The 21,179-nt window shown below is 45.5% G+C and overlaps 1 protein-coding gene and 2 non-coding genes across 3 annotated transcripts; all 3 read right to left on the bottom strand.

The window, feature by feature from the left end:
* Positions 1–4,331: 4,331 nt before the first annotated feature.
* TRNAY-GUA (transfer RNA tyrosine (anticodon GUA)) lies at positions 4,332–4,414 on the bottom strand. The gene has a single exon. It is a non-coding gene; the product is annotated as a tRNA-Tyr (tRNA).
* A 753-nt stretch (positions 4,415–5,167) lies between these two features.
* On the bottom strand, positions 5,168–5,239 carry TRNAN-GUU (transfer RNA asparagine (anticodon GUU)). Its single transcript has one exon. It is a non-coding gene; the product is annotated as a tRNA-Asn (tRNA).
* An 8,087-nt stretch (positions 5,240–13,326) lies between these two features.
* Positions 13,327–15,757, bottom strand: LOC145112627 (ATP synthase subunit alpha, mitochondrial-like). Its single transcript, XM_079048769.1, has one exon. It carries the CDS (start codon positions 15,547–15,549, stop codon positions 13,327–13,329), a length of 2,223 nt encoding a protein of 740 aa, XP_078904895.1. The 5' UTR covers positions 15,550–15,757.
* Between the last annotated feature and the right edge of the window lie 5,422 nt (positions 15,758–21,179).

Raw genomic sequence — 21,179 nt, 5'->3', positions numbered from 1 at the left:
GACAAGGGTTAGCTCTGTATATGTGTAGAGCCAAGTGTAGTGTGGTTTAGTAGTAGGTACTTCTAGGCCCCTTCCCGGCTACTGGATCACTCTAGTGCTTCGAGTACTACGGACCCTCTGCCATCCATTACAGCAGAGCCCTTTCATGAGCGGGGGAGGGCTAAGCACAGTTCTTTGAATCAAACGTTGAATGAAATAGATTCTTTTTTCGATATCAAAATAGAAATCGGATAGGATAGATGGATGGATCTATCTTTCTATTTATATATATTACTAAAAAAAAGATTTTTATAGTGAAGTAGCGTAGCAAGAAGCCCCAAATCCTTGATTTGGCCAGGAAAGACTGCACTGCTTTGGGCCCAGGAAGCGAAGGGAATGAGCTCGGCTGCTTCTCCTCCAAACTTCCTTTTCTCCGTGCCCGTTTCGCATGCGCTTCGCGCGCCATTGGCATTTTTCTCTCCTCTTATTCTTCATTGGACGGTTCGGATGGACTTCGCCGTTCTTTCCCAACTAAAATAGAAAAGGATGTATCACATCGATATGTCGATTCGCTTTCCGCCCCCAATGAGATGGGGAATTTATAACTCCCGATTTAGACTTTTCGGCCCTTAATCTTTCTGAATCAAGACCCGGCCCGGCTCGCGTACAGTAACTGGGAGTCCTATTACACCTCAGTAGACGATCGCGTACAGTAACTGGGAGTCCTATTACACCTAAGGCCAAATTCAATTCACCAAACCAAGGTTCATCTCGTGTAGTGATTGTGGACTCATACAAGGATATTGAGTAGACGGCTGATGTATCAGACTCGACCCTCTCTTTCGTAGCATGCATTCCCATCCGTGTCGCAACTGATTCGGTAAGCTACGTGTCCGGTCCACGGAGAACTGCCTTCGGTCCCCCAAACTGACTTACTCGTGGCAACCTTCCTGCCGCCCAACGACCTATAACGCTAGTCACTACTCCCACTGGGGCTAGGAAGTAAGCCCCACAACCCAAAGCGGCGAAGAACAAATAGAATTTTCTACAAAAGCCGGCTAACAGGGGTATTTCTGCGTATGAGAACATAGTAATGGAGAAGGTAATAGCCGAAATAGGATTCGTTTTGGCTAGAGCGCCCAAATCCGCTATATATTTGACACGGCTTTGCCGTAATGCTGAAACTATGGCGAATGCATCTATCGTCATTGATGCATAAATAAAGATACCAATTACTAGTGATTGAATTCCTTCTATGGTTCCACATGAGAAACCAGTACGAATATAACCTACATGTCCAATTGAACTATGAGCTAGAAGTCTTTTTACTTTCGTTTGGGCCATGGCGGCCAGCGCTCCTAAGATCATAGAAGCAATGCTGCAGAAAAAGAAGATTTGTTGCAATGTAGCTCCATAAGAACCATAAATAGAAAGACGTGAAATATTAGCAGAAATAGAGATTTTAGGCGCAATAGAAAGGAATGCTGTAACTGGGGTGGGTGAACCCTCATAGATATCAGGTGCCCACATATATAGAGTCAAAAGAGATATGGAATCCGAAGGGGAGGGGGGTTTTCTTCGGGGCTCGAGAGATGGAATAGATAGGGCCCCACAAGTTTTGAATTCGCCGCTGGTCTATCGAGAGGGAACGAGGAATTCTCAACGAAAAAAGTGCTCTCTGAACCGAATGTGAAAGTCGTTTTCCATCAGACGGCTGTTCCCGTAACTCTACTCTCGACTTGGATTATATATCCAATAAGGTCCGCTCTCGGCCATTCCACACGCTGCCTAGCAGAGGCGTGGTTATCTGAAGTGCATTCTCTCTTTTGTAGTAGATGTCGAACCTGCTGCCCCATTGACTAAGAGGGGGGCGGGCGCAACAGCTACATGGACCCCTTCCTTTCTGTTGTTGCCAGCACTATCCTGGGTCGAGCCAGAATTCTTTATTAGAAAGGGCAGGCAAAGCCCGAAGGCTGCTATCGCAATAGGCCAGCGAGGAGAGGGCCCGACAATCATACCACCCCGCGGTCGAAAAAGCGTGTTCCCTTCAGATAAGACGCACCGTAGGCCATCCTCGGCCTTCTTCGTTTTCGATGAAAAAGAAAGAAAATCTCGATCTCCGAAAGCCTTTTCCTTCCCCCGCCGCATCTCCCTCCCTTCGTCGAGCCTTTCCTTTAATGGTTGGGGGAAGCATTCCCTTATCTGAACTTGGCGGGCATTCTTTCCAGCCTGACTGAAATACAAATAGGAGGTGGGTTTGTTTGGTTTGAACATAGGCTCAAACATTATTTGAAGGGTCCTAGCTACGCCATGCGTTCAATAAAAAATCGGGAAAGGAAAGCAGCAGGGATGACAAAAAGAGAGCGCTTTCCTGCACTGAAAAAAAAGACCTAAGAGAAGAGTGTCTTCTCTTAGCTTTCTTCCTCCCGCGCCCGCCGCCGTCCGGCCCGCGTTAGAGGGGAAGAAAAATGGAGAGAGAAAGAGCATATGGATTCTATCCCCTATATCGAACACTCATTCCTATCTATTGATAGAAAGATCTTCGTCAAATACCGGACTTTTCCTTTTTTTGTTTTTTTTAGAATTCCTCATATCCAAGGCAACTTATCACAAGCACCCCACCCCATATGACTTGTTGGGGGGTCGTTCGCCTTTTGAATCAAACAAAGTAAGTAGTAGGGGCTTCATACCAACTTTCATTCTAAAGGAAAGCGAAGAACCCACTTTCAGTCAATAAGAGCCCTACTTCCCTCGAAAAACCTCATCACTTCAATTCAAGTGCAAACCCATTTTTTAGTCACCGGGCTGAGCGCACCTTTGGTACTTCAGTAGGGTGAGCTCTTTGATAGTGACTTCTTTCGGGGCGACGAAAGGCTACTTCAATCTAGAAAACAGCCGGAAACTCGAGAGGGTCGCCTTTGGGAGCGTTCGTCGGTAACCATCACGACAACATAAAAAGGAAGGAGTGAGGCTGACTGAATCCAATCCATAAACCCGGAAACGAAACGAAGTTCGTTCCCTTTCGTCAAGTAGGTAAAGTAGGCATACGAACCACTTTAGCTTTGCCTTAGACTCTATTGGAACAAAGCAAAGAAGGAGGCGGAATGGAGAAAGGAAAGGGACAAGGGCGGTCTTGCTTGGCGCGAAGGCTGCTGGTTCGGGGGTAGAGTACAGTACTAAAGGTCCTCGGACTTCCAGGCGGTTTTTCTTTTGGGCAGCTGTTCACCGTTGGATCTCGCCAATACAGCCCCCTATAGTTTTCGTTACCGAGATATCTTTTTTTGTTTTTTCATTGTTCCCAGGTATTTTTTGGGTAATCTGCTCCCATGCTGCAAACAGTCAAATCTGAACTTAACCTTGTCGCTCTTCTTTATTTCCTCGCGAGCAGGAAGCACACCAGCAGCGTGCGTTGCGTGATTCTACTATGTTTTTTTTGCACTTGACTGGGTGGACAGTGTGACAACACTACAGAGCGAGTGGCTCTTCTAGGCGGGCAGCTGTTTGACAATACTACAGAGAAAGCGGCGCTTTCGTGTAACATGCTATGGTCTCAACGCCCTTACGAGGTAGTGATGAGTTTCACGCACTCTAAGCCCGGCCCGCGCGCGGTTAGGAAGATTGGCTGCAATCTGAACGGTACCACCCACCCTACCCTACCACCTATAGGCGGCCGTCCGTCCTACAGCCGCCCGAAAAGGAACTGCATTGATCTTGAATAGGGATCCAACAACGATAGAGAGAATCCCCATAAAAATACCACTAGATCGAGCACCAGTGATTTCGTATCCGGTCAAAATCTTGGCTAATTGATCAAAGTGGGTAGCTCCAGTAGACCCATAGATCATGGAACAAATAGGGTGGGTAGACCCAACCACCACACTACACGTATAGACGCGAACCTCCCTCGTTACCGTACATGCGACTCTCACCGCATACGGCTCGCACAAAGACTCCTAAATTCATCCCGAGCCTTTTCTTCCACCTCTCCTCTCCAATCCTCGATCAAAATTACGTTCCCCAGGCACTATGAAATGGGGGTCTTTCCTTCGCCTATCGTATGTATCGTCTTGGCTTCATACCGAACCAAGGAGGCATTCTGGCGGGCGCGTGCGTGTAGGAAGGCCGACGACTATATAAGCTAAAAGACTACGACTACAAGCCAAGCCGGAAGCTACTCGCTTCTATTCTCGTTGGGATTGGATATGGATGGGGAATCTATAGATCGTAGTAGCTCTCTAACTATCATACGATACAATTGAACTTCACGGAACGGCCAAAGGAGCTTCGCTCGGTTGGCCTTCCTACGCTGACGAATGCCTCTTTTCTCTTCTCTGAAGTCTACAATAAAGAAGTGGGAGAGGCAGGATTCGAACCTACGTAGAAAAACTTCAACAGATTTACAGTCTGTCGCTTTTGACCACTCGACCACTCTCCCCTTCCCGGGCCGAGGCCCCCCTTCCTAGCTTCTGGCGAAGCTGTGAGTTCATGAGCAAGTGAATGAACGAGCCATGTTCCTATAAGGAGTGACCATCTTTCTTTTCTTCCCTTTCCCTATCCCTTAAAAGTCCGGTTGGGCGCTAGCGCTTGACTAATAGAAAGTCAAGCTCTTCTGCTGAACGAAGCTGCGAGCCTACCCTTCTCGAGCCTACAACAATAGCTTACGCTTACCAAGCCTCAAAATAGGGCTACAGCAAGCAAAGCAAGCTTCCCCCCTTTGTTTGTTGTGGGTCGCGCCTCACCGCAGGCACTAAATGAATGAAATGAGTGGAGATCTTCCTTCCCCCTTGCTAATTACCAAGAACTTTGTTGCCACTAGTGGCGAAGAATAATTTCACCATAAAAAAAAGAACTCGGAGCCTAAAGTAAGTGTACAAGAAGCTGGCAGAGCTTTAGCCATTGGACCACATCGATCTATCCTACCTAAACAGTAAGCCTTTTCTTGTTCGTTCTTCGAATGAGGCTAGTGGGGACTAATTCCTTCCGGCTAATGAAGAGACTACTCCAGTCTTCCGATTCATTCCCATCCTTCTTCTCCCTAAGAATTGAGCGAACCAAGTTCACCTATTCGAGAGTGAGGAAGAAAAACCAACAAGAAACTTCCCACTTTTTATGTCCTGCGATTCTGCTAGTTTAGAAACTAAGGAGAAGGACAAGGGGCGCTAGGTCAGAAAAGCGAGAACTCTAAATTCTCCCCAAGTAGGATTTGAACCTACGACCAGTCAGTTAACAGCCGACTGCTCTACCACTGAGCTACTGAGGAACAACGGACTTAAGGAAGCCGACTCTCGTTCTTTGGACCAACCGATGACCGAACAAAAAGGAGTTCGTCACCCTCACATACACCGGGAAAAAGGTTACGATAGCAAGCCCCTCCCCGGCCGGAGAGCCTCCAGGACAAGGAGGCGGCGATCAAGCATCCACTCTCGAGATTCGTATGGATCAATCGATCTTCGTGTCCTGCCAGTTCACTAAGTAGACTCACTCTACCCAGGGGCAACAAAGGCTGAAACTCTTCCTGCCAAAAACAAGGGACCCACTTCTCATCCTAGGAGTTAGCAGGTATGAAATAGTCCCATCTCCGTCTTTCCGAGTTTCTACTACTAAGTAGCACTTCTGCTATTCAATCGTACAATCGATTCCTGAAAAAGCCCTATCTTATTACTAAAGTTCTATCTATAGGCATTCTTGCTCGTTAGTGCTTTAGTTTGATTGCAGCTAGCGCACCCCTTTTCTTTCCACTTTCTCTTAGTCAAGCTTTGAAGCCCCTACTGGGATGGGATCCTTGAAGAAGCGCAGGTTTGGAACCCTATATACAAGGGGCTGGTCTCGATCCCGCTTGGTGGTGCCCCTCTGGATTATTGTTGACTCAACATTGATTTCGTGCTTGAGTTGGAGGGCTCTACCTCCATCCATCGAGTCAAGTAATTCGCTATCGGAAATTCTTCCGCCGCCTATCTCATGCTTCTTCTTTCTCCGAATCGGTTCCTAGTGTCAGTCAATCAAGATTCGCCATCAAGGGGGGAGGACCCACTTTAGGTTAGGCCGGTCTCTTCATTCACGTAATTCCCCCGTCCATCGATTGATCACGCGAGTACGCATCCAGTCAGCGCATAGCAAATGAAAAAAGCGTTCATCCTGGATTCTCTTCCTAAAAAATATCTCTATCAATTGATCCCTATTCATTCGGTCAAAGTCTCCACGACCTTTTCACGCCCCTCTACCATGTTGATAGGAATCGGCAAAGACCTTCTTGTACACGTCCTCGAGGGCTGCATTCATGGCAATCATCACTAGTTTCTCCCGAGGGCATGGTATGGCTTTGTTATTGGTCTTGTTGAATAGATGTCGAGTGCCGCTTTTCCCCGTCCGAGAATCTCCATCTGCTCTAAGTGGGCGAGCTAGAATCCTTATGTCAGGTTGGTTGTTCAAAAGACTTTCTCTTTACCTTACCCTTTGCATATTCATCTTTTCGAAAGCCCAGACCCATTCTTCTGGATCTGCATTAGTCCTATTCCGGGTGCAAAGCCTCTTCAATAAAGACCACTTTCTTTCTCCTCCATTTCTCATTTTGTTGATTGAAAGAGAATAAGCGCTATCCATTGAGTAAAGTCAAGGGAGGGTTTGCTACAGTGATTCGGGTGGTTGGTGGCCCTTTCGAGAGTTGTGGGTCCTTGTCGCTGCATGAGTGGTAGCTCACGCTCAAAAGTCCTCCGACACGAGTCCTAGTTGTTGCGTTGCGGTCCGTTTCCCGGCTTCGCTTGCGCGATTTTCACTTCTGATTGGTTCCATCCATCTCCAACCTTAATGAATCGAGTATGAAGGGGTCAAGCGGTTTGGGTTTTCGGTCAGTTCCCGTTCACCTTCCCCCCTCAGAGTCCATTAGTGGGTAGGGTGGTAAACTTAGAGGCCGCCAGCCTCCTCTTCAGACGTGTCCTCGACAACCTGGCGGTTCTTCGGTCTCCGCTTTTGGGGGCTGGCTTGGCTGGACAACGATGGATTGAAGGTAAGATAGATTTGCGTTCAAGTGGCACAGGACCTTCGATCTACCATAGGGTAGAATACTACCGAATTCATTCTATTGAAGCGTAACATTTCATTTCCTGTTGCATTTCTTTGGTTTGGAAGTTCCAAATTGTTGTCTGTGGATTTCTAGCCCCTATATTATATGACAAAAGATTGATTCAAGTTCCGTGCTGCTCACCACTCCTCGAGGCCAAGGACGAGGTCGAACCGTCATTCCAGGATTTGCAGTCCGATACATTTCCATTATGTTACCTAACCAAACCCGCCACCTCATGTGCCAAAGTAAAACGGTTGTTCTTCCTTCCCCGCTCCCTCTTTTTCGACATATGCGGCGGCGGGTTACCAGATAAGAGGGGACAACTTCTTTCTCCTTTGCATTGCTCAATCTTCCTTTTCTGATTGAAAATAGCAAGCCACTCCACTACTGGTACAGAGGGCAGATAGAAGGTTGCTTATATGTTCAGGCTCGAAAATCTATCTTTTACCTCTCCTCCCTGTCATCATTCTGATTGATTCGCTTCTTCCTTCGCGCAAGCCTTTGGTTCGCCCCTTCTTGTGTTGCATTTTCTGCTCCTCCGCTTCAGTCTGCCTTCTTCGGATAGCCGGGGTCCGACGTTGATTTCCGATTTCAATGTCAGCTCTAGGTTTTGGGCGGCCTTTCCAAAGTAAATCTAAAAAAAAACCTTTGCTTTGGGAAGTCAGGACCGAGTGAAAAATGAAAAACGTCCGCTAACGCCCACGGGAGAAGAACTTTTTTAGATCAGCAACGAATGTCTTGTATCTATGAAGAAAGATTTATCCCTGGGTTAAGACCCTGATTGCCATACCTTGCTGAAGGCGATTCACGAGAGAATCGCGCACAGTTCCCTTTGACCGAGATGTGAATGCCCATGATTTGCTCGATATAGTGATGGATTTCATGGCCGACGTCTAACCGGCACGAATACGCTATCCTAGATGGAAACGACTTCCCCATGGAGCATTTTCTCTTTCGTCCTCGGACGTTCGGACGTTTTGTTTGATTCCGGCACTTGCGTTTTCATGCCCGGAACTCTCGCGACTGATTGGGAGAAAGAGCGAAAGCGAGAAAGATGGATTGTTATCCATCGGAAATCGATAGGAATTCCACGGGGATTGCCTTCTCTTCTAATATCTATATATGTTTTTATTTCATTATTAACATCCAATCCCATGCTAATAAGAAAAACGAGCGATTGCTAGTCAGCTTTCATTTTCTTAAAAAAAAAATGGTAGGGACTGAGGCTCTGAAGGCTTTACAACTTTCTTCAATTAGGGAATAGCACAGATGGATCAATCACACGGTTCTGTAGCATCCTCCAACTCACTGTCCGCGCCCCTTCACTTTGTTTGCTGGACGGGAAGATGCGAATCGTGAAGGCCTTCCCACCACGCGAAGGTGAAAGCGGGAAAAGACGACGAAAGCCTTTTTTCTTTCTTTTTCAGCTACTTGAAAGGTGCTCTCAGTGTACCGCCATACGCACCCAGACATTAGACCAAGCAGGAACCGGGGATCAAAGTTCCATTGATTCATCTATCTCAAATAGGGAAAAAACGAAATCAAGAAGGGGTCAGCTAAGCTCGAAAGGGGTAGCCGGTCGTCGGCTAGGAGCTCTGGCCGGCAACGAAACTAAAGCTTCACACTGGTCCACTCGTCCATCGGCTAAGTTCCAACTCTATGTTGATAAGAAAAAAGAAAATCCCCTAAGAAGAGGACTTTCAACTATTCCAAAAGAAAGGGGCAATTAAAATGCTTCATAGATAACCCCTATGTCTCTTCCCGTCCAACTCACCGGGAGATCGAAGAGCGGTTTGCGCTTTGCGCCCCAACCCCCTTAACTAATGGATGCTTAGATACCTGCAACTGAATCTCTAAGCGGCGCAGGGCAGGATGGACGAGAAAAGCGGCGAGAAGAAGACAAAGAGAGGGTGACCCCTTTCTATTGCCTTCCCTTTCGACTTCTAGACTCGTTCGTCGGTGGGACAGCGAGCCAAGATCCGATTCGTCAATCGGCGAATCCATGCCGCGTAACCTGGCAAAGGGAAAGAGACGATGGCAACGCACCTCATACAAGAGGGGGGAGTCCGAACAGCCTTGTACGTACGCCGTTCACGTGAAGAAGTTATTCTCTAATTCCAAAAAGTAAAGCCTTATTTGATTTGCTGACAGTTGCCCCTGATTATCTTGTTCATTCCTTCATGCCGGGTCTCTCATCCATGCATGATCGGCAATGCCTCACCTTCTCCTTCGATTCTAACTAGGCAAACAGAACTCCCGGAACTTCCTTTCTTGATTCACCCAGAACGGAACTTGCTCTAATCCCGATCCATATTCCATAGCTTCTGCTTTCGCTCCGCACCTTTATAAAGTCGTTTTCAAGCCGCTAAGTGCACTAGCGGACTTCCCCTATGAGATTGACCCTGCTGGGATCACTGAATCTTCTTCCATATCATCCCATCGCTTCATGCCTTCGACTGAGACCTATCTGCTTTATTCCCGAGTTTCACTTCACTTGGACACAGCCAAAGAGGACCAAAGGGGAGAGGGCATTACTGAAAGTCCGAGAATAAACTTTTCCTTATAATAGAAAAACCTCTCTTTCCTCCTATGGGTGAATTGGACCAAGGTCAGTGCTTTCGACTTCCCTTGAAAGGACAGTTTACTTTATTGCGTACTTCTTTCCACCCTGAGAAGGAGATCCTTTGAAAAGTGCCTAGAAACTCTTCTTCATACGCTTATTCTCTGACCGTACCATGCAACAAGAGTTCAAACCTATTCTTTCTAACGCAACGAGCTTATTGAATGCCAACAAATAGAAAGCCAAAAGCTCTAGTCCCATCTGTTTCTGTTATGGAATTGGATAGTGACTCATATGAAATAGCAGCGGATTCAATAGCATCGGCGAGAGAGAGAGAGAATTCCTATTGAGGGGAATAGGATATTCTAGAAAGGAATACATCATTCTCAAAAAGGTCGAAGGAAGCTCCAAGCAAGAGATATTATTCACTAAAAGCAGCTACCGGGTGAGAATAAACAACTACCATTTAAGTTGACAGCTAGATGGATTCACCACTACTTATGACTTCTTACTCCTGCTCCTAGACAAACTAAGAAGCAAGGAAAGAAGTAGCTCAAGGATAATGCACGAGTCACTCGTAAGTTAGTTAATAAGGCACGCTAGGAGGTGAGCTAGCAGAACCAGGGGAAAGGAATGTGTCACTTGTTGATTAGCAAGAATCTCTGACGGCTAGCTTCCCTTGTATCTTCTCCCATGCATCAACCATGAATCACTACTCTCTAATGCTCTCTTCACTGACATTTCCTGTTCTTAGCTCGGATTAGCAGGCTTGAATCATTCAATCATATAATCATGCCTCCAGAGTGACTTAATTTCACATTCTGAATATTGGATTACCTGTTAGCTACAACTCACATCTGCTGTTAGCTTCTTTAAGTCTTCTCTTTAAGTCTGATTGCCTTCTCAATCCTAATAAATGACGGGATGAGTTAAAGCACTATCAGACTGAATACCTTTTCTTATGAGTCTTCCATGAACTCAATACCAACTCTACTTATCCTTATCTGGTATGCCTTCGGCTTCCTCAGGGGCTACTACTTCCTGGGAAACCTTTGGCTAGGATCCTAGAAGCAACTTCGTCAACACCGTCTCAGTCTGTGTTAGAAAAAGGAAAGGAAGTGGGGAAGAGTTTAGCAGTAGGAAACTAGGGCTAACTCGGGATGTTAGAAAGGCCCTCTCTAAGATAGCACACCCTGGTGCCTAACATCCTACTGCTGGAATCCATTCCACCTGTCCTAATCTATTCTTACCTTCAAAGAACAACAACATAGTAAGATAGGTTGAAGCTGTTGGGGAGATAGAGGCTAAGACTACTCAATCTTTATCCTCATTGGACTCAAGGAAAAGGAGCTAACCCGGATGCAAATCCTAGAAAACTAACTAACCTCGGTAAAGGAATCCAACTTCCAAAACTGCAGGAGAATTGGGACCCTTGCTTCGCTTCGCACCTCGTCATAGCCTTGAAAAGCTCACTCGGAGTTATAGTTAGAGAATGGGATATGATTAACTACTTGCCTACTGCTACCTAGGAGTCTTTGCTCGGGAGATCGAAGAAGGTATACTATTAGACAAGGTTCATTCCTGCTTAGCTGCTTTGCTGCTCTTCTTCTTTATCAAAGATAGCTATTCCTCTGCTTTGATGCTTTCTGTACCTTTATGGGACTTACAGTAGAATAAAGGTCCCAGACCTCATCCACGAGACTAACCAAGTCTCATGATCTAGGGATCACTCCCTCGATGCCAACCTAGAGAGATGGGTAGAAACTAGCTAATAGTACTGGGTGCCTTGCATATCCTATATAAGAGTAATCCACATTAGCAGCGGGGGAGAAAGATCATCCTGAATATGAAGAAAATAGAAACCGTTGTCTTCCCCTAAAGTAATCGTTCGTGTGAGAATAAGTAGACTAGTGATTCAATTGAAAAAAGACCAGACTCCCTTAGATTGTACATCTCAGCTTCAAAAGATTCTCTCTCTAAGAGACATGATCAGAAAACAGTGAGGAGGGGTCGGGGAAGATGCAAAGAGCAGAAATGACGACAACAGCTTTTTGATAGGCCTATGCACCATCTTCATTAGAAAGGGCTGCAGAGGCCTATCTTTGGGCGTTAAAAGAAGAGTTTCGTCCCCGATATAGTTTCAAGGGTAAGCACCTAGTCGCTGCGAGCCTAAGATCAAAGGTAGTTCCAAAAACAAGTTCCCCATTTCCAGCTTGAGAAAGGGTAGTGGTAGGGAAGTCTCAGTCCCAATTCATTCTCGAGAGTCCCTGAAGCAAGGAAGCGTCTCTTTCCATAGCCCCTAATGGGGTTGGTTTTGACCCGTAAAGCTAGGCTCGATGTAATTGAGGCGAGTAGGGCTTTAGCAGCTTTTTAGATGTTATAGATAGCGGTTGAAGTTGAAACGGAAAGAAAAGTATGTACGAGCGGAAGTTTTCATGCCAGCAAGTGCCTTTGTTTCGGGAAAGGCCAATACCCTTCTCGTAGTGTATAGTGGGGAATCCAGTTGAAGCTATACCGTAGTGGAGGTAAAGTTTAGTAGGCCTAGTTCCCTCCTCCCCCATTTCATAACAAGTATAGCCAGCTCCATTGCAAGCCCGGACTTGTGTACCCGGAAATCAGTCCAATAATAAGCTAGCAAACCAGCTCCTGTCATGTGCGATAGTCCCGAAAGTAGTAAGCCAGCTAAGAAGTCATGCTTCTAGTCCGTTAGTGACAGTAGGAATGCCATTAAGCCAGTAGGAGTTCAGTAGCTCCTCCCCAGTCGTGTTGAATAAGCTGGTGTTGGAGGGATTTAGAGGTTACTCTTCACTTAAGAGGTTACTCTTCACTTAAGAAGTCATTTCGTCAGTCAGCAGTTTAGCCCGAGGTTTGAAATGGGCAATCAGCTTCATTTCTCACTCGTGCTGTAATCAGGCTTAGCGACCTTCCATCTTTTAGAATCTAGTTGTTGGTGCAGTTCCTGTCTTTCCTGCCTCGCCCCTAGGTGTATTTGATCTAAGAGCCCTAGTTCTTTCGTTGAGGTATGAAAGTAGAAAGGAAAGGTGAGCACTCTTGTCTTTCAAAAGGAGTAGCGGAAATAATAAACATAGTCTAGATGAGGCTCACTTGGAAGATCCCGCGCCGGGAGCGATAGCAGAGTTGTTTAGTCTAGTTTTTGGCCTTATCTTTCTTACAGGTGGCGACAACGTCGAGTTGCTTGGTTGGCTAAGGAGGCGGAGAAGAGATCAGACCGTCAGTTTTATCCACCGATAGCGAGAGGGCCAGACATGTCTCCACTCACTAAATTAAAGGTGAAGGTGCGCCCGATACAAGTACCGGATTTGACTGTCTGACTATAGCTAAGAGACCCATGCTTCGGGGTCCAAAGGCAGAGGCAGGTAGAGTCCTCGTCGCAGCGCACTAGTTAGTAGGTGTGATCCAAGACCAGAATGATAAGGGAAGGGAATTAGCCGGGAATCCTACTAGAAATAGAAATTCGAACAAGCGACCTATCGGACACATAGAGAACTTCGCCGCGCTTCAAGCCAGCAATCAAACTCAATAGCTATAGGCTTCAAGCTAACGTGCACTCAGTCCTCTCCGTCCACTAGCAGTCTCATAGCTCTCAGTCTTAGTAGTCTTTTCATTGACCAGAGCGGGACTATTTGCTTGCCTCACTTCTCTCTACACGGGTAGCTAAAGCGAAACGGCTTTCCCCCCTGAACCAACTTGTGAGAGCAGACACAAATTATCTATTCCCTTCCATCCTTTCGCAAAGCTCGAGAACTACGTACCTCGATCTTCTGATACAGCAAGGGTCGCCTCCCTCCCCCTTACCACGCTTTTCCATCCTCTGGCCATTAAACCCCCTCTCCCCGGGCGATAGGGGTTCCTCTTTACACTCCGAGGCTCGAGTTTCTTGTTCGGTCGTAATTGTTCCTGTACTTTTTCTACCGTAGCTGGTAGAAGGGAAGCAGGTTGATTTAGTTCTCTCGATTTCCTGATCAGTTCGTTTATCCCCCCCTGCTCTCTCCAACACCAGATTGAAATTGTTTAGAGCCCGTGTAATCCGCCGATAGGGCACACTTTGCCGGGTTCCCTGTTCGTTTATTTGCGACACGTAAGACTCATAAGTCCTCGGACTTAGGAGTCTCCCTTGTGGAGTGTGAACAACGCCACGAATACTCCTGTATTGCGCTAGAATCGAACCAGCGCTCCAGCCGTCTTGGAGCAGGGCTTGCTCGACACTCCTCTCTATAACAAATTGGTTAGTTATGATTGAAACCATGCGGCTTAAATCACCGGGGTCCCCTACCCCAAAATCGAGGGTAAGATACCTTTGATAGAGGATGTTGTTTCGTACTTGATCGGACAGCAAGGGTTCGGTGGTTGGTACCGTGGGGGGCACCGGTTGTGGAGGGGGGGACTCCGGTAATTCCTGAGACGCCGCCGGGCTCTGCGGAACGCTGAAGGCGTTCCTATGGTCACACCAAGCTATTTCTAGCCCCATTTTTTCTATGTCTATGCCTAAGCCTATGCCTATGAAGGCGAGCGCCAGTATAAAAAAAGAGGGTAAGACCACAGATAAAAAGCGGCGCCCGCGGGGGGATGTATCCAGTTCCATTTCCCTAGGGGCTAAAATTTGTTTTTCAATAGGAAGTGGTGCATATTGTGGTTGTTTCGGTACTTCTGTAAGCCTTGCACCTCTATTGAGTAATGCCTGAGTCGTAGCATCCAGGTCTGACCCAAATTGAGCAACGGCGGCCACTTCGCGATATTGTGCCAATTCCAGTTTTGAACTACCGCAGAGTTGTTTCATAGTTTTCAACTGAGCGGCAGACCCAACACGACTGACAGATAAGCCGACGTTAATAGCAGGTCTAATTCCGCGATAAAAGAGCTCTGTTTCCGAACAGATTTGTCCATCAGTAATGGGGATCACATTAGTAGGAATATAGGATGATATGTCTCCAGCTTGTGTTTCAATGACGGGTAAGGCGGTCAAGCTACATGCGCCTGTCTGGTCCGATCGTTTACCGGCTCTTTCTAAGAGACGGGAATGTAAATAGAAAACATCCCCTGGGAAAGCCTCACGGCCTGGTGGTCGGCGTAACAATAATGACATTTGTCGAGATGCCACTGCCTGTTTACTAAGATCATCATAGATTATTAATGCGTGCATTCCATTATTGCGGAAATATTCCCCCATGGCACAACCAGAATATGGGGCCAGAAATTGCAGAGGAGCAGGATCCGAAGCGGTGGCTGCTACAAGAATGGAATATTCCATAGCATTCGCTTCTGAAAGAATTTGAACTAATTGTGCCACAGTTGAGCGTTTATGTCCAATCGCTACATAGACACAATACAATGTCTCACTCTCAGAGGTGCTCCTTGAGTTCATTTGCTTTTGGTTTAATACGGTATCGATAGCAATAGCTGTTTTTCCAGTTTGTTGGTCCCCGATTATAAGTTCTTGTTGACCACGGCCTATAGGAACCACGCTATCTACCGCTTTTAACCCAGTTTGCATAGGCTCGTGCACAGATTTACGTTCAATAATCCCAGGGGCTTTCACTTCGACACGTCTTCGCTCGTGATCGGTTAGAGCCCCTCTTCCATCAATAGGTACTCCCAAGGCGTTGACCACACGCCCTAGCATAGCCTTTCCCGCAGGGACATCCACAATAGAGCCAGTGCGCTTGACAAGATCTCCTTCTTTAATAGTAGTATCACTACCAAAGACAACAATCCCTACATTCTCATTCTCAAGATTCAAGGCTATTCCTTTCACACCTCTGGCAAATTCAACCATTTCCCCAGCTTGAATCTCGTTCAACCCATAAACACGTGCAATCCCATCTCCAACCACCACTCGACCAATCTCATCCACTTGAAAATTCGTGTAAAAGTTGCTAATTCTACTTTCTAATAGAGTCGTTAGTTCAGCAGCTCTCGGAGAGAATTCCATGATTCTATTTATTTTGGGCTATATATAAGGGGGAATACCGCTTTCAATTTCAAAGAGCTCTATTTCCGCCTAAGATCTATTCTTATAGATCAAATTCGAGCTTCTACTACTAGAACTAGGAGTTGAGATAGCGCGGAACACCAACACAATCCTTTGTTAAATGTCTGCGAGCTCCTTCTTCTTTCGTGAAAGCATACGAGTCGTTATGTTAAGCATTTAATCCTAGTCTTTATGTTATCTGTGTTAGAGCACTTAGATGTCCCTCATGTTGAACAGTCTGACATCAAGTTGTTAGGACCTGAGTCGCTATGCGAACACTTAACACAAGACTGAAATCAAGCTAGAGTGGTTTATGAATCAGTCATCAAGGATCTTAGCCAAACGGTGATCGGCTACGTAAGCACTTTGGGCGCAGGTTTCTCGATCGGACTTGACGAATTGTCATAAAGACATCACTCTACTTTATATATATAAAATAAAATTGGATTATAAAATAAGATTCAATTAATTAGAAGCATTCGCAGTTTTCAGTTCGTTTGTCACAATCTAAAAGAAAAAGGAAAAGAGAAAACTAAAGTCATTTTGAAACACAAAACAGCTATAAGTAGAAGTTGTTGAAGTAGAAAATGCTTGCTGCTCGCTTAGCGCACGGATCATACGCTATCTCATCACTCACTAACGCTAGCGAAAAGTGATCGAATAAATCATTTGTTCGTACAATATGCTCTCGAACCTCACACTCTATCACGCACGGAAAAGAAGCTGACTCAAAGAAATCGGTCACAAAGCTTATTTTTTCGGGTCAAGAAGCTCTCGAAAAGACCTGATCCTTCCCTAAAAACCACTAAACACAAAGTGGTTTCGCTGTATCCTCTGAGAACTCTTTGATTTGAACTACTCCGAATCCGCCGATGAACTCACATTTCGCCCCTGGGGGGACTCTTGCTTCTGTCTTCCTCTTGGTGGCTTCTGGTGGAAATTCTCTCGATCGATCAGTTTCTTCTACTCTATGCCTACTAAAAGCTTAACCATGCCCTACCACCAAGAATAGATTCTCACCATCTATTTAGAGGAAGAACTCATTCTTCAACAAAAGAAATCGCTGCTCCTAGTCCGACAGTTCGCTCCGCACCTTAAGAGAAAGAGTTCCGGCATACTACTCTATTATGATACCGGGGGAACATCACTACTTTGAGAGTTAGGCCTTTATTCTGTTGTGCCTGGTCATGAGTATACTGCTTTCCTTAAACCTATGTAGTGAGTCGTGTAGGTGGCGTGTTGAAATTAGGACCATACATTGGGCGACTTTTCTCCTCATCGCTAGCCTGTTTCCAAGAGGGGAAGAGATGGTTTTGCAAGTTGGAGAGCATATGAGATTTATCCATCACAGCATTGCATCTATCGACTGAAGAAAGTAACTTTTGAGGTGGACTGGGAAAGAATGTGAATAGGTATTTCAATTGTTGGACTAAATGAATAGGCAAGGAAGGCAAGGCACTTAACTGAAACGTCCTACCCAACTCATTCTTAGGACATGCTTAGCTTTAGCTATCTAAAATGAAGAAATTGTACAAGGGAGAAATCCTATTTCACAAAGTAACTTCTCAAAGGTCGAAGGCATAGTATCGATTGCTTGTGTTGGACTACCTTTATAGGATAGATCTGATATACTGTTAGGTTTTGGTTGGACTGCTTTGTACGGAATTCATTGAGATTGACTTTAGATATCGCATTTCCGGTATAACATTTACTGTTCGAGATTTACGGTATGTATTTGACTCGTATATAAAGAAAGAAAGTCTTTCAATTCCTAGTTCGATATTCCAGATATTCCATTAGAATGACTGATGTTGGACTAGCTGACTCCCTAAGCTTTGCCGTATTGCATTAGAAAGTGGGGAATTCCATCGTCTTTGGTATGCGAATTTCAAGCTGCTACTGCTCCGATAACTGCTTTAGAGGTTGCTTAGCCGGTATCTGACTGACCTAGCTGGTTTAGATTTCATTAGTTGAAAGTCTCGCACTATTTACACTATTTCAACAAAGACTGTGTAAAGTGGATATGATATAAGGGAAGGATTGACCTGTTGGTTGACTTCTCAATTGAGAAAATACTGGAATGAAAGTGGCAATGCTCTCTTCGGTTTTCATCCGGTTGGCAATCCTATCTTCGATCCTAGCTGAGTTCTGTCTTAGCTTTACGGCAAAGGGATAGGCTTAGCCATCGAATAACGGGGTAAAAGGCTACTTTTAGATCTCTTTCCCTGTAGTCGTACTATGACTTTCTGAGGGATTGAACTCTAGTCGTACTATTCGATATCATCTAGCAAAGAAGTCAGCTATGGGCAAGACTTGGGGCGGGCCACCAAAGCGGGTTTAGCCGGTTAGAACTCAAGAGAATCGCTTCACGCCTTGCTTGCAAGAGCTAGACAGCAAAACCATTCCTACCAACCATTGCTTTCGAAAGAGCAACCATTTCAGGGAACATCTACTTGAGAATTTTCTATATTGAAAGCCTTTTTTCCAGGCAAAGACCCCACTCATAGGGTGAAGGCAGCCATCACTGGAGAATAGCTCCTAGCCTTATTCTAAGAAGGCGCATGCCATCAGACGAAAGGAAGGGCCCAAACCGTTAGGGAGCATATGTTTCCAATAGCAAGAGTCAGTCCAAGCAGCGGAACACGTTACCCATTTCAACTAGGGAAGTTTCCAAACTCAAATTCGAAATGAGATCTTCCATCTTGATTAGCACGGTAGGTAGGCATGAAAGATGAGGCAAAGAATGTTCCGTATCTCCCCGGCCAGAAGCTTTCAAGACAGGCATAGGTAAGGGGAAAAACAGTGAAGAATGACTTTGCTAGGAGTTAGGACCTTTCATCCAATACATGTAAGGGGATTTTGATCCCAATAGAATGCTATTTTACCTAGGTAAAACCCACGTTAAGGATACCTCTTTATACCCTTTCTATTATAGGCTTAAAGCATGAGGGTGGACCCTTATTTTAGCTTGCTTATAGCAGGTATTAGAGAAGGATGACCCGCATGTGGGTGAAAAGCCTCTCTAATAGCGGAGAGTGATAGTACGATGGATAGGTATCATCAGAGGTTCTGGCTGGTATTGCTGCTATAAGTCCGTTCGGGGAGTCCGTGGCATAAAAAAAGAAGGATTTGAGTCTGAGAAAGACTGTTTCCCCATTTTCATACGAATAGTGAGAAATCTCAGAGTTTCTCCAGTTGAGGCATAGAAAGAAGACCTGAACTCGGTGTTTCCTCAATCTGAATAGATCAATCTGGATTATAGGCCAGCAAGCCCGGAACCAGCAAGTGGGAGCCTGCTGGCAAAGAGAATGTTAGTGAGTCTTAGCCATGATCAGACGAATGGTGTCAAAGACGAGAAAGAAGAAAGAGGAAAATGAGACATTCAATCATGATTTAGCGGGGGCAGTTAGACGATGCAAGGTATGCTTCAGAAGGCCTAGTTCAATCTGAGAGGTTTCCCATGCTCTCGCTCCTTAGAAAGATTTGGTGATAGGATACGTCGACCTTTATATAGAAAGAGTCGGGTGACCCCCTATCAATCTGCTTTGGCCGCTAGCCTCTCCTTTGCTTTTTTAGGTTTCCCATTCCTTGAAGAGGTTAGAGAGGGATATCAAATCTGGATTGAAAGATAGGCCTAGATAGTCTAATCAAGAGGATTAGGCATGAGCATACAAAATCAGTCAAATATGAGAAAGATAGATACGAAATCCGGATAAAAAAGATAGAGATATCAGAAATCCGGTATGGAATGCTAGATCAATCTGAAAGACGAGGCATGAATGCTAGAAGGCAGGGATAGGTATTCAACCAGAAACCTGAACCCTTTAAGTCGTTCCTTCTATGGGTAAGTCAAGTTCAGTTAGAAAGTCCTTCCCTCTCTGCTCATCCTTCCCCGTTCCTAGCTTAGCTCTCACTATTGAAGCTCGTACGCAATGAGCCTCTCACGTTTCACTGAGATTGCTGCTTAGTCCTTCTCAAAAGCCTAATTCGTTCGCCTATGAATAGTTAGCCGATAAAAGGAACTTGATGCTGTTCTTCTCCCCTCGTGGTCTCTATCTATAGATCCTAGACGGCGGAGACCATCTAGCTATTCATTAAGAAATGCCTGAAATGCTTGCTTTAAGCCGTATACGAAAACCCCACATGCACCTTTCACCCCTCGAAAATACCCTGATAATGAAAGCCAGCGCCCTTCGAATGGACAATGGGGGAAGGTTTGTCTTCCATGGTAGCTAGGTAGCCCCGCATGAAGGTGACTTTGCCCCCGATTGTAGGAAGCCCACTCTACAGTCTGACATGCTTTCCGTATCTAAGGTAAGGAGAATAATGCTAATCTATGTGCCAAGGAAGGTAGGCCTTTAAGGGAAGTAATTCATCCGGTAGGTACTACTAACTAGAAGAGATTGAGAAAAAGGGATTTTATCTCCCTAAGGTCGAGTCTCCTTCCTATCCATTTCAGTCTGTTTTCACTTCCTCCATCTTTGGAATTGAATCAATAGTAGCAGAAGGAGGCAAGTAACTGATTAAGGAAAGGCATGAGTTTCATTTTCCAAGTAAGTTATGAAAAAAAGTTCTTATTAGCTTTCACCATTTCTCCGCTTCAAAAGGATCCGAATTTCAAGAACTTAAGACTTTTTAGACGGCGCTAAAGAAAGAAGTACAAGAGCTGAAGTCGATTCGCCAACAGATAAGGGGGGTCGGACATGAATACGATTTGCGGACATGAAACATAATAAAGGCAGAGGCCAAGAAGTAGGCAAGGAACTTCCATAGGGACTTGTAGTCTTTACTTCCTTTGGAGGCTGGGATAATAAGGGCTTCAGTTGTTGAAGAAAATGTCCCGATGAACCTTTATTCGCACTTTATGTCGCTAACCCGTGGCGGACAGAGCTAGCAGGTGACGGTAAAGGTACCTCCACATTTCGAACCTCGGGAGAGAAGGACGTTGATCGAGCTTTTCCATGCCTAGTCCCAGTTTCGGTTAAAGACCCAGAACGGGCTACAGATCTATACTAATGAAGTTTTTATGTGAGCAAGTAAAGCCAGGAAGTCCTTCTCTCATTCTGGTGCTTGTAAGATAAGACCAGTAGATGAATTAGGAAAGAGGGCCTATGCCCGGTTAAAGTGAAAGGCTGTAGTGAGAGCGACGGGGCTTACTTTCTCTTTGGTTCAGCTACTAAATAGATAAGTCATTTCTGCTCGACTATAGCCATCGGGGTGGGGATGAGGCAGAAACACTTGCCACACATGATAATGCCACATTAGATAGAACAGTTCCCTATCAATGGAAGCCTTCGATAAAGAAGGTAAGTAAATGCTACTTAAGAAGCACAAGCACCCTTTTTTATTTACTAAGGATGAGATGGTGCAGGAGCGGGTCGATGATGAGACTGGGGAAGCCCAGTCAACCAATAGGGGGAAAAAATTCCATTCACTTGTTTAACTGCTAAGAATAATTTTATCATTCGACTGGGAACTGCTTACCTTTGGTGCTTTCTATTTTTTTATATAAGGTAGTAATCCCGTAGAGGCAAGGGCGAATCGAGTTAGCATCCCGCCATTCATGCCATGCCTTGTCAGCTAGGCTAGTT

Source organism: Lactuca virosa, chromosome 5 (assembly GCF_052849685.1).
Source record: "Lactuca virosa cultivar CGN04683 chromosome 5, Lactuca_virosa_CGN04683_v6, whole genome shotgun sequence".
Lineage (NCBI taxonomy): Eukaryota > Viridiplantae > Streptophyta > Magnoliopsida > Asterales > Asteraceae > Lactuca > Lactuca virosa.
This window is presented reverse-complemented; position numbering and strand designations above follow the sequence as displayed.

Bases quoted from the DNA above. Each gene is read 5' to 3' on its own strand.
- LOC145112627 (XM_079048769.1), bottom strand. From the start codon at position 15,549: ATGGAATTCTCTCCGAGAGCTGCTGAACTAACGACTCTATTAGAAAGT.